The following is a 14,114-nucleotide window of genomic DNA, read 5'->3' on the forward strand; positions in this document are numbered from 1 at the left end:
TCGTAGCTGAGAAAAGAACCAGGAAACTCAGTTATATCAACAGAAATTATCCAAAATGAAACAGAGGAAGCAAAAAGCAAAACAGAGCATCCTCAAACGGTAGAGCAAACAGGCTATGTGTCACTGATGCCCGAGAAGAAAACCCTACACCAATTCCCCTTGGTGTAAAATTCAAACTCATTATACCACTGACCTCCAAAAACATCTCAGTACTCTTTCACTGTAAGAGAATTATCTGCTTGCCTCACCACACACTATTATACTTTCGGTGCAATGTGTGAATATGTAGTGTATGTATATAATGTACGTGCACACACACTACCCATGTTTTCCTATGTGTTATTATGTCTGAACACTTATATTTAAAAATTTTGAGATTTCATATAAAACCACGAATTTCTGGCTTTAGTTTGAAAACAAGAACTAAAACCTGAACAACAATTCAGCCTTTGGCACAAGTGATTGGCACTTCATAAGGGGCCACCCCCTTACCACCAAAGCCAAAGGATGCTGACCCAGGGTGCTGCCCTGTGTTGGTGCTCCAGGAAATAGACTGGACTTTCACTTAGAGAAATCCTATTAGCTTCCCAGCTGCCCTAACACATCCCAATAAAGAGCATCACAAACACTGGAAGTAAGAGTGGGCCATTCCCCCTGTAAAAGCTCCATGCAGTTCTCCTGGTCTACTGCGAAAGCTCACTCATCCTCAATCACTCCATGCTCCATCAAGGACCTTGGACAGCTCAAAACATGTTGAAAACCAGATGGCAGAGCTGGAGAAGAGAGCTAGCAACTCATTTATTAAGAAAACTGCCAGCCAATCTGTCCCTCATAGGGCTGTGTACACTGGCCTGGGATGACCTTCTTCCCGGGAAGCCAAGCAGGAGCATTCTCTAATAGAGGGATGGGAAACACTGCAAGGAATCTGTTTGTAAGGAGAACCCCCCCAGTCTGCTTAGGGCACAATAGGCTGCTGCGTGAGGCATCTGGAGGAAACTCTGTCGTGACCTGGAGAACCTCAGGCAAAGGGAATGAACAAGATGATAAACTGAAGTCCTGGGCCAGTTCTGCTCTGTACAGATGGAGGCCCAGAGCGCCTGATAGAAATCAGAAGACCAAGACCCAAGCAGAGAGAAAAATCCTTCTGGAATAACACTGAGCTGGTTCTTGCTGACTTTCCAACTTAAAACTTTCCCATGTCCCTTTGGCTTGGACAAATTCTACCCATCTTCTGTGTGCAGGTCAAACCCCCAAGCCCCAGATTGCTCTGGGCTATGGTAATCTCTCCTTTGAACTTCCACGGCAGGAAGCACCATATTCTCATCTCTTGGCAAGTGGATACTCATTCAGTTTGCACCCACTGTGTGTGTCTTGTCCTTCTGATTAGGATGTCAGGAGGTCATTCCTAACACCAAGCACCCTATTAAGCAATGATGACCAGGGATATAATGGTTTAAATAATTTCCTAAGGGGCTGGGATTGTGGCTCAGCGGTAGAGTGCTCGTCTAGCACAAGTGGGACCTGGGTTCGATCCTTAGCACCACATAAAAATAAAGGCATTGTATTGTGTCCATCTACACCTGATAAATAAATATTAAAAAAATGATTTCCTAATACAAAATTTCCTTTACTGCTAAGGAAAAAAAACCTATTGATCTCTAGATGGCCTCATAAAATATCACACACACTATTTTGAAGTTTTCATTGTGTGTTTCCTGATGCAATGAGAGGACATTCTGGATTTTCATTGAATTAATAAAGGCAAACCTCCAAAACTATATGCTGAGTGAAAGCAGCCAGAAAAAAAGAACATAAGCTCCAGGATTCTCCTGACATGCAGTCCCACAACAGGCCAACTGCACTGGAGGAAAGCAGGTCAGTGGATACCCTGATCTGGAGAGTGTACTGACCGCAAGTGGCCTCAAGGGATCTTTCTGGAATGACAGGGCCTTGGTACAAGGGTGCAACCAAGTTTTGCAAAGCTCACCCAGTTATAACTTGAGTGCATTTTATTTATTGAATATATCAACGTCCACTTCCAAGGAGAAATAGATAAAACAGTAAACTTAGATGTAAATGTATTAAGTAATACAGGAAGGTGAAAGAACTAAGGGATAGAAGAAACGAAGCTGGCCACAGTGATTAGACCTTTCTATTCTTGCATGTGTTAAATTTTCTCCCTTAATAAAGTTCAAATTTTTTCCTCAGTTGTTTCTAAAATGATCTTGAGGAATCTTAACCAATCTCAAGACAATCACCCTTCCTTCCCAAACGACTATCAGTTCTAAGGGTTTCTCAGGCTGACGGGCCATCTCCTGATGCCCCCTTCGCACAGGCTAGTGGCAGTTCCCTGGACACAATTCTGCTTCCCAGTGACACATGAGCTAAATGAGCTCTTGGGAGGCCTCTGCTGGCCACTCCACCAGCCTCCTGGGCCCTTCTCCACACTCACCGGGAGGGCCCTGGCCTCCAGGCAGGCCAGGTGGTCCTGGAAGGTAGGCGTTGGAGGCCAGCACTTTGTCACCAGTGATATATTTGCCCAGCTCAGCGGCACTGTTAGGGAGCAGTGCAATCTGCAAAGAGGAGAGGAAACCCAGGTCAGAAAACAGCAGCCCCACTGAGAGAGACTCCCAGCTCTTGGGTTGTGTGCAGAGGCCGTGAAGCCTTACCTGGATTGTTTTCTAGTTCAGACTCATAGGGACTGAAGAATTCCTTCTCAGCCTAGGGGACTTCCAATGTGAACAGTTTGCATGGGCTCCCTCAGCTAGTCAGTGGTGAACCTAGATAGATGCCTGATTGCGTAGATGTGATTAGTGCTCATCATGCCCCTCAATGACCAGAACCTTCATGGTTCATACTTCCAATTTGTTAATTGATTTCAAACTTTTGTTAGTTGGCTCAAACTTTTATTGATCTCCTATGTGCCAGGCTCCACGCTTAGTTCATAGGTTCCAAAGGTCTGTGTCCCTAAAGAATACTCAGCACTGGGAGCCAGGACCGAGAATGTGCCTGATGGTTCACCCACCCACTCAGGGCTGACCTTCAGCACACGTGGGAAGTGGTGACTGTGGTGATTTAAAATGTACCCCCAAATGCTGTGGCTTTCTTTCAAAGGTGGAGACTAACCTCCCACCCCTTTGACCACGGCCTGTTCTTGGTAACCTCCCACCCCTTTGACCACGGCCTGTTCTTGGTAACCCTTCACTGAAGAGTGACAGAAGCACAGCATTTGGATTCTCAGCCTGGGACCCAAGGACATAACATCCACCTTGCTGCTTGCCGTCTTTGATGATTCTGTCTGGGAAAGGCCAGAGGACTGCATGAATGAATGACCTTTGTGCTCCTAGAGGTCGGGCCCACTGTGGATCCATGAAAACTTTGCTGAAAACAAAGGCTGCAGATTCAATTTCTTCCCTGGCAAATGGAACAGGGGACAGAGCTCCACCTCCAGGGCTGATAAGTCAGGAAGTGGATGTCGGGAGCACAGTGCTTGGTAAGTGGGGGTCCTGGTCTCATCCTCCAAGAAGTTAATCCAGAGAGGCAAGATCCAGTGGAGAACACTTCTCTGTATCCCAGAGTTCTGTAGAAAGGGGGCATTTCCACCATTTTCCAAAGCATCTTGCATTTTCATCCATCCTCCAAGACAAGGCCCTGCTTGAAGACCCTCTGTTCAGAGGGAAATGCAGGTTCAAGTATGCACACAACTGATCCCATCCGTAACCTCTGATGTGCTCTGAGGCTCTGAACCCATCTTTGGGTGATATTTCGAGGGGTACCTGATCCCAGTGCATGATTGGGGTGGCCGACTGCCACTGTGAAAACATATCCAGTGGGGATCAACACCAGCGCAGAGCACCAAGTTAAAAGCTGTGCCAGGTTCTCCTTTTGGAACGTACGTTAACTCTGCAGTATGGCTTTGGGACGAAGAAACTTAAACGCTGATTTGAACTACAGAGGCTCGTCACTTCTCCCTTCCTCAGAGATTTCCTCCTCCTCCCAAGATACTGCAGACCCTAAGTCAAGTTCAGGTGCAGCCCAGGAAGCTCTCACCTGGCTTCAAAAAGACTTCAGTCTCTGGTTTCTGAGCAGGGAGATTTGGCCCTAGTGTACACCATGCTCCCATTATGAAGCCCAGTTCTGAAGAACTTGGGGGGCCACAATCTCATTCTCCTGCTGGGTTTGGGGCCCTGAAACAGCCTTAGAGCTGATGATGATTCTTAGTCACAGACAGGTATTCTTGCCCATGGAAGAAATCTGACATCCTACAAAGGTAGCATTATGTCACGTGGTTTGCACCTTGGCATCAACCTTTACCTGACACATCAAGGAAAATGAATTCTTCCAGCCCCTTCATAAGGCGACTGCCCTTGTCTCACAAACCCCCATTATCCCTGTAACAAGGCACTTGATATTTTGTTTACAAGACGAGGCCATGGGAAAGCTCAACAGGACGTCTTGGTGACATCCCTACTAATGGTGACGAGGAGGAAGAGAGCCACAAGGCAAATAGGGTAGTTCCTGCCCTATCTTCCTCACACCCCCACAAAGCCGGTGCCAGGCTCTCCTGGAGTCAACAGGGCCCATCCCCACTCCGGCCTCCCCAGCTGTCCTATTTAAGGCAGGACTGGTCCTGCACTTCAAGAGGACTGAAGTTAGCTCAAGTACAAGGGTGCTCTGGGGACAGGGAACTCAAAGTCATCAAAATTGTCTTCCATGGGCTCCTTGATATCCTTAGGGCTCCCGAGCACACACTCCTAGGGAGTTAGGAGCCTGTCCTTGGGCATGGATAGCTATGTAAGTCTGTGAGCTAAGAGACTCTAGACTACCTACCCACTGCCTTCCACGTTTTGAAAAGACCTAGGGTTCCCTTACAATATGTAAGGAGGGCACTCAGCTGAGATGTCTCCCATTCAATTCCCCTATGATCATTATTCAGAATCCAGTGGAAGTAACTGTAGGAATCAATCTTGTACAACCTGAAAGTCATCTTCATAAAATTTCAGGCCAGGGCTCGTGGTTCAGAGTTCCCGCTAGGACATGCCTGTGATCTGGGGTTTATTTAAAACAGTGCCGGTGTCATGGTATCTCAGCAACAGTCGGCTCCAACCTACAAATGGGTGTTCCTGGTTCTGGAGTGAACCGACAAGCAAGGGATCCTAAGTCTCCAACTGCAGGATGGGGGGCCCCACACGGATACTGAATGCAGGTCCAATTTTGTTATCCGCTTCCAACTAAGACACTGAAAAGTAGATTCCGGCAGTGGCCTCTGGCACTAGGCAGACTCATATTGCAATCTCAGCCCTGCCTCTATTTGTAGGTTTTGGGATAAGCCACAGAACTTCAATTTCCTCACCATCAAAAAGGGGGTTGTCACATCCACCTACAAGGGTGCCCCAGGGTTAAGCTGCCTTTAATGTGTCTGGGCCCGTGTCTGGTCACTGTCATTAACAAAATGGAAATGCTCTGCCCGGACTTGCTCCTGGGTGTTTCCAAGTAGCTGTGTGACTTTAGATAATTTTTTTTAACCCTTCTAGGCTTTTCTCTCATCTACAAAACTAGAGCTTTGAACCAGATAATCACGTCTTCCTACTAAAAATTTTGTAAGCAGGCCGGGGATGAGACTTGGGAGCTGCTCTGCAGCACCCCTCTCAGGAGGCTTTGCACTTTGTTATGGTGACTGGAGGTGAGCGAGAAAAGGTTGACCCCACAGCCTGGATGAGCCTGCTGGGCAATCACATTCCAGTTCCCTTCAGTTCCTCTGTGCATCAGCAAGACCAGTGGGAGGTGCAGGTTCTGGTGTTAGAGGCAACTATCTGTACAAACTCAGCAAATGGGCTTGCCGGACCAGGTTGTTCAGAAAGAATTATGTAGTAATGCAAGCAGAGTCTCCCTTTCCTCTGGATTCCAATCAGTAAAACTATCATCTTATATTAGCTTCATAACAGGATCTACCTCACCAAGCTGTTGGTCACAACTTGGTGAGATGCTGCCTATAAAGTGGTCTTTTTTTGGGGGGCGGGGGGTTACCAGGGATTGAACTCAGGAGCACTCAACCACTGAGCCACGTCCCCAGCCCTAATTTTTAAAAAATTTTTTTTATTTAGAGAGAGGGTCTGAGTTGCTTAGCACCTCACTTTGCTAAGGCTGGCTTTGAACTCATGACCCTCCTGCTTCAGCCTCCTGAGCTGCAGGGATTACAGGCGTGCACCACCACGCCCGGCTTGCCTGTAAAGTTCTAAGGAATGCCAATGTTAGTTATTTGGTACACATTTACAGGGCTCTTTCTAGGTGGTAGGCACTAAGTCCTTTGTAAATATTAACTCATTTGATCACAAAAATCCTATGTAGCAGGTGTGACTTATCTCCTTTTTATAGCACTCAGGCACAGAGAGGTTAAGTAGCTAACTCAGGGTCTCACAGTTATCAAGTGATGGGAAAGGAAAAACAGCCATTCGCCTCCCAGAATCTGTGTTCCTACCATTGTCCCAAATAGCCTCTTGGCTACTATGATATTTGGCCAAGAAATCTAGCCACGTTAATATATTTGGCCAAGAAATCTAGCCACGTTAATATTGGGATCAGTCCTCCCACCAATCCTAATGTTAATTCTACAGAATAAATAGATCAAGGTGGCAAGGAAGCTGCAAATGCACCGGACACCAAAGGCAGTACCAGACGGAGCAGGCAGAGCAGCCTACTCATGTTTGCTGGCTTTTGAAACCTCAGGACCTGCGACTCCTCGAGCTTGACCATTTAGCCCACTGCCTTTGGCCATTATTAGTCGACTTACACTGTGGGCCCGTTTGTGCCATTGGACAGTATCTTTATTGAAGGCAGGACTTCATTCCATACCGTTTCGTGTTCCTCATTTCCCAGACCACTGTGGGGCACAGGAGGTGCTCCATCAACACCTCCAGAATCATGATTCACTCTCCCCTTAGTGGTTCACCAGAGGAAAGGTTATTCGTTTAAAGAGATCCCTGGCTCCCCAGCGGCCACCATGGAACCTGCAGGGTCCAGACTGGCCCCTCATTCTCGGGTCTCCTTCCCCTGGGACTCCGTAGCCATCCCCCATCTCCAACTGTCCCTGCAGCTGGGATACAAATAGCTTAAAAAAACAAAACCCAGACCCCAGGCTGGTTGGCTCTAGTTTTTTCCAGTGCTGGAACAGAACCGAAACTGACCCAGAAGTTCAACAACAGATATTTCATCTATTCCTCTAAATCCCTTTTCTCACCAAATCACCTGTTTCCTTCCCATACCACAGGGGGAAAAAATGAAAGGGTAGAGGCACTGGGGTCTGCATCGCATTAACAAAAACAAACTTCATTGGAAAATAAGACAATCAAGAAACCTCAAAAACCAGATACATATCCTAGTACATGATTGGAGAGCATGCAGCCTTTCAAACACACTCAAGTCAACTGCACCACTTTTCTCCCACACCAAACCTCACTTTAATATTACTTCCTGCGTTTTAGAAAATGATCTATCATCCACGCCTAGAGGCTCTGGTTTAGCCCTTCTCCTTTAGAAAACGGCAGGCCTTTTAAGTCCCTTGTGTTCTGTAGGTAGGTTGCCACCTCCCCTGTCCTTTACAATTTATTGTTGAAGGCCCCAGGGCATTTGACCTGCAGCATCCCACATGTGGAATTCGGCTGACTGCACACACAGTGGTGCAATTCAACAGGTGCCATCACTTCATACGGTGGGGCTGGCCACAGACCAGGACACCTGGTACCACTTCTTGGCCAATGTTTATTTGGGCAGTTGTCCCAATTTCTTTTGTGAACAAAAAAACGATGGCATTTGCAGCAGCCAGCTGATATGAAAAATCAACTGATGGTACAAACACCAGCACAGGAATAGAAGTGAGAAGACCTAGGTGTGAAGTTTGGCCTCTCGGGCACTTACTTTACCCCCGAGAATGCAAGTACCTTTCTCATAGGGTTACAGAAATAATGACATGAGATTCTGGATGTAAAACTGCTTTATAAACTATATGATGTAACACATTCTAATAGATACCTTAAAAATGAATTGCTCCTCATAATGTTCCTCAAGGGTCTGCATCCAGTTTCTCAGAACTGTCACCATGCATATGTAGGGAGACTTTGGAGAAGGAAGGCCTCTTGCCAGCCAGCCCACCCACCCAACCACATGGGTGTACTGCAGGATCAGACAGCCTAGAGGATTTTACACAGCATGCAGCAGGGTCTTTGGGGGTGACAGGTATCATGACACACATTTTCAATTTTTTTTAATAGCTCTTCTTTCATTGATTACAATACACTGTAAGGAGGTGAAAGGAAAGCCAAACTTTGCCCCTGAATTTCTGAACTGGTGATATTTAACTCTGCTGTTCTATTGGGAAGAACTGCCCTAAGCCCATGGGTTATTTCCAGGGAAGGAAAGTGAAGGTGGCTTTGTGCCTTGCAAGGTAAGCCTGGGACACTGATAACAGCCTCCATCCTCCAGCCTACAAAATGCGACTGTAACTATTCCACACACTCTTTTAAGTCCCCTTGATGAATACCAGTGTCAATGCAAACTCCACCCAGGGATCTCTGTGGCATTTAGTTATTCACCTGTGTCTACACTGGCACACACAGAAGGTGAGCTGCCTGATCTCCCTATCAGATCACAAGCTACTCGGGGTCGGAGCTATGTTTTGCTCATGATTATACAACAAATATATATGAGTACCTTTGCTAAGGTCAACGATGTCTTCAGCAACAATGTGTAAGAGACTGTAAAGTGACTTAGTCTGCTTGTTTAACTGGTAGCTGTGGTTCTCATTAGTGGCTGGTTGCAAGTTTGTGGAACACGGAAAAAAGATTTTCTCATGATTGCCCTTTTGCCCTTTAGAAGAAGTGGTTGCCAAAGTTAAACAGATTATACACACCTCTTTGATCTACTAAGAGCCTTGAGTGGAAGCAATTAAATAAACAGAACAGTTTATGTTTTAGCAGCTGAAAAGCAATTTGAGTTGCTGACACACTAGCACGCTGATCTCAGGTATAATTAGCATTCCCTGGGTCAGGACAGGTGTGCAAGATGTCAAATCACCAGATCTGCCATGGGGACCCTAATCATAGCGTGACACTGCTGGAGACCTGGTATCCTGTCCAGCATTCAGGGAGCCCTTCATAAAGTCAGTCTTCATGCCTGGTGACACGAGGTCCCAAAGGCCTGCTTCCCTAGGTGCAAGGAGCTGGATGAAGGGCAGGTCATACTTTTTCAAAAGTGAAAGACCACTGCAGAAGGCTGTCAGTTGACAGAACTTTAGAGAAATAATGTTTCCTATTGCTGAAGCACACATAAGACACAATGACCCAGGGCTACCCAAGGCCATGTCCGGACATTCCTTTTTAGGAGAAAGTGCTACAGCTTTGCCACGCCCACGGACCTTGTGTCCAATCACCTCCTTGATTCTTCGCCTCGTGTTGCATTGTTACCTTGGTGGCTTCAGTGGGACCATTCCGAGTCCACAGCCAGCGGGCATCAACCCCAGAGAACATGCAGCGTGGGTGATCTGCTTTCTCATTGACCCCAGGCCCCCCACACCTCACCTGGCCAGCCCTCCTCTCCCCCCAAGACAGCCCCCGCCTGCCCTCGTACCTTTTGCTTTAGTTGCAGCACCGTCTGCTTCATCTGGTGGAACTCCTTGCACGAGGCACAGCAAGTTTCGGCTTTCACCGCATTCTCAGACTTCTCCTCGTGCCCTGGGAAAGAGGATGGGCTCAGTTCCATACGGAAGGTCAGGAGACCCAAGGTTCAGGGCAACTGCTGCAGGAAGGCAGTGTCTGGTTGGGCAGGTGGTGGGGGGGAGGTCACAGAGCAGCCTACAGTGGACATGTGAAGGGTAAATGCCGACAATTATACAGTTCTCAGGTCCCTGCCGTCCAGGTTGAAGACAGGAAGGGGTGACAGAGCCGTGCTGCCCTTTGGCTCAACTCTTCCTAGTCAGGCATCCGAAATATGCGGAGAAGTGCACTGTGGCCCTTTGATTATCTACACCTTTCATGTTTGAAATGGCACTTTATCAGTGCCTTTCCTGGGGGCGGGTTCTGTAAATTTGACATGATTTACAACGTCCACAGAGGGCCAGTGTTCACAGGCTGCCGATATCCCCCAGCTCAGGCCATGGGACTCCAAGCTGGCATTCATCACCCCAGGCCACCTGGGTCTTCAGAGAAGCTCCGCAGGCCGAGTGGGGCCTAACAAGTAGAGACAGGAAAGAGAACTCTGCTGAAGAGAGGAGTCAGACTAGCACCGCCAGAATGTGGACCCGACTGTCCCGGTTCCAGTGGAGTGGATGATCGGAGTGGGAGAGATGGAGGTCACTCAACCAGCCTTTGGTATCAACAAGCCTAACGGACCTGGAGCCTGGATCATCTCTTCATGCAGAACTCCACCAGCCTCCACAACCAAAGGTGACTAAGGCTTCAGGGCTTCACAAGGACACAATTTATACAATCCCATCCATCTGTCTTACCTTCCCTCTACCTATCCTCATCCATCCATCCTTCAGCCATTTATCTGTCCATCCAGCTGCCATTCATTCTACCTCCCTTTCCTCCCATCCTTCTGTGGAGCATCTGCTATTAGGCCCTGAATGGGGTAATACAAATGCAAAGTAAACGAAGACACCTGTTCAACGACTTATGATTGAAGCCAGCCCTGTTGGAGGAGCTGGGCCGGCAAGAACAAATTAGAAGTCTTTCTGTTTCTATTTTCACATGCCCAGTTGAGTTTTCTGAGTGTAATTGGGCAACTAGACAACTTCAAGATAGGATAAACCTCTTTAGTTTATCTTTAGTTCTAATAAGGAAAATAAGACTCAAAGAAGAAAATTAGTGCTATCTACAGTAACCTGGCACTTACAGGGGTCCAACTGGCCCTTGGGAGGGTGAGGCAGGCATGAAGCAAGACTGCTACTAGCAGTTCCACTGAAAACACTTGGGAGCTATCTGCCAGGCAGGTTCCACGAAGGAAGCTCTGCTGGGCAATCTTTTCCATGGAAAGGCCTGGGCCGTTTTCTGTTCCTTTGTAGAATTACCAGAAGATGGAGAATCAAGATTAACATTTATCCAAAAGACTCAAAGCTCCTATTGACTTTGAAGCACAGGGGTGAGTGGTGTAGGGGCTGGCCGACTTGGACAAGATTCAAATCTTAGTGCTGTAACTGAGTACCTTTTAGGTAAGTCAGCATCTCTGGACTCTCTTCCCTGAATGGTAGAATGGCAATAGCACCTGTCGTCTGGGGCTGACATGAGAAGTCAATGAGATCGGACATGCAGGAAACAGAACACTGCCTTGCCCACAGCAGGTGCCCTAAATGTATCCTTGCTGTTGATTTTATTGTTTCCCTATCAAGTTAGAGAACATGTGGTAGGGCCCTTGATAGCCTGTGATATCCTCTTCCTGTATGTTTTCAGCCCTCTCAGTGATGTAGTCGTGCGTCTCAGAGAAAGGGCTTCTGCCATTAAATTTTGCTCCAAGTTCTTCATATTTTAAAGGAGCAATATAATGGATCAACCACACGGGGGCGCAGAGCTCTAAATTTTACCCTCATTGAGCAGGTTGTACACCCTAAGCATTAGAAATATAATGCCTCACAAATATGATAGTAGCAATACCCAATTGTACCTCGGAAAGCCAAAGAATATTCCCAGAATCTTCCAAGTGGGCAGTGCCACAAGTGAACAAAGCACGTTCGTTTTTAAGTTGTGCCCCTTTGTGTTCCGGTGGTAGTGCCCAGCCCTGGCAGTACATTACAGTCACCTGGGTGTGGGGTGAAAAAATAATCCTGCAGAATCTGGGCACCCCAACCACCTGGAGTGGTAGCAAAACAGTATCAGTGTTTTAATGCTCCCCAGGTGATTCCAAGGCTGAGAACCACTCATCTATGGATTAGCAGAGCTTGAAAGTTACACGAAACACCTGGCTGTCTCTGACACTTTGAACTTTAATAAGTGACAACGAAGGTCATGGTTATGTTATCAGAAAATAAACAAAAGCTGAAAAATAAAGACTAGTAACCTAATTACTATGGAGCCAACATTTCCTTAATTTGTCTCCCAAATGGTGCTACACTGACTCCCTGGGGTGACTAAACTGGCTCCAGCTCAGTATTTTCAAAGAGAAAAATCAAAGTGATTGAATGCCTGTCAGCCAGATGGCTTGTGTCACCAAGCCTGTGACAACCTTTCAATCATCAGAGGCCATTTGAGGGCCATGTTCCCTTCTACTTTCTGCCTGTTTGATTTTAAATTCTTGACTAACATTACAGACACTGGACAACAAAGTTAAAACAGGAGGAAGGAGAGGCGACTTTAGACCCCATGTGTTTAAACACAACATTCTCTTTATCAAAAAAGGTGACGAAATGCCGGGGCTTATTAGTCCAGAGCAGATGAAACTGCTTAGCTGCCTCTGCTCTTCCAGGAGGTACGGCTCTTTGGACCCGTAACATTTCTTACTGCCGAGATGAATGTTTGCATGTTCAGTTCCTCATCTTTTTAAAAAATATTTTTAAGTCGTAGATGGACACAATACCTTTATTTATCTTTATGTGTTGTTGAGGATCGAAACCAGTGCCTCACCCATGCTAGGCGAGTGCTCTACCACTGAGCCACAACCCCAGCCCACAGCTGCTCATCTTCTAAGATACTGAAAGGAAAGTTCTCTGCTTAAAAGGCATATGAAATAGCCAATCCCTAAAAAACAAATGCCAAATGTCTTCTTTGATATAAGGGGAGTAACTAAGGACAGAGTAGGGACGAAGAGCATGAGAAGATGATTAACATTAAACAGGGATGAGAGGTGGGAGGGAAAGGGAGAGAGAAGGGAAATTGCATGGAAATGGAAGGTGATCCTCAGGGTTATACAATATTACATACAAGAGGAAGTGAGGGGTAAGGGAAGAATAATACAAGTGGAAGAAATGATTTACAGTAGAGGGGGTAGAGAGAGAAGAGGGGAGGGGAGAGGAGGGGAGGGGGGATAGTAGAGGATAGGAAAGGCAGAATACAACAGACTAGAATGGCAATGTGTAAATCAATGGAAGTGTAAATGATGTGATTCAGCAATCTGTATATGGGGTAAAAATGGGAGTTCATAACCCACTTGAATCAAACTGTGAAATATGATATATCAAGAACTATGTAATGTTTTGAACGACCAACAATAAAAAAAGGAAAAAAAAAGGCATATGAAGGTGGGCAGGTTTTCAAGCATCAGTACTTGTTCAAAGGACCAAGGAATGAAAACTGTCAGGGACTCCCCGAGTTGGTAGGAGCTACTACTACTTACACCATATGACATCCAGTTTTGAAGATTTAGAGGGTGAAAGGTCCTCAGGACTCACGGAATTCAACACACCCATCAACAGATGAGAAAACCAAGGCTCCGAGACTGCCAGCCTCATGCAGCTAGTGAAGACTGAACCAGCCCTGTTACTCTCTCCCCTAACTTCCACGTCAAGGAACATCCCCTGGCACCACAGCTGTCAAATGTGATGACTTTTGGGCACTTTTCCTTCCTTCTGCGGGAACCCATTAGTGCCAGCCCTAGGTGCTCACTGGCCCAACCACTCGAGTCAGGACTGGAACATTCAGGGCACACAACGTACCTGTTGTCCTTGGTTATTACTTAATTACATAGGAATGACTCCTCAGTCCCCACCCCAAAGACTCCTGGCCACTGGTGTTGGAATGTTTCTTAGCACCATATAAGACTGTATGCTAGTTTTCTATATGTTTGGGGTGAGTTCGGTGGGGATTAGTTACTGCAAATTGAATACTGAGAGATTGCTTCGTAAGGCTGCTGCTGGAGAAGTGTGGTGTAGCAGATGGTGGCATCCTAACAGGGGCTTTTGTTTTTGTTCTAATTATTTGAAGTTGCTATATTTGGATGAGGAGTGGGGGAAGAGAAGGGGAAGAGTCCCTGCTCTAATCTGTGATAAGCTCTGTGTTAAAATAAGGCCCAACGACTGAACCACCAGACAGTTCTTACAAGATTAAGCATGAGAACATTTTCCATTTACAGCACTGGAAGAGGAACCCAGTGTTTCTCCACATGGTGGAATGAAGCAGCACTGTGCTGTTCTC

General features: G+C 46.6%; 1 protein-coding gene across 1 annotated transcript in view; it reads right to left on the reverse strand.

Annotated features, from left to right (window-relative positions):
• Positions 1–14,114, reverse strand: part of CCBE1 (collagen and calcium binding EGF domains 1) — a 199,050-nt gene that overhangs the window by 7,731 nt on the left and 177,205 nt on the right. The window contains exons 6-7 of the mRNA XM_081262721.1: positions 9,622–9,725; positions 2,453–2,573 (exon numbers count right to left, since the gene is read on the reverse strand). Of these exons, the coding sequence (XP_081118847.1) occupies positions 2,453–2,573; positions 9,622–9,725 (225 nt within the window). The remainder of the gene's footprint in view (positions 1–2,452; positions 2,574–9,621; positions 9,726–14,114) is intronic.

This window comes from Spermophilus citellus, assembly GCF_964194105.1.
Source record: "Spermophilus citellus genome assembly, chromosome: 12".
In the NCBI taxonomy this organism is placed as follows: Eukaryota; Metazoa; Chordata; class Mammalia; order Rodentia; family Sciuridae; genus Spermophilus; species Spermophilus citellus.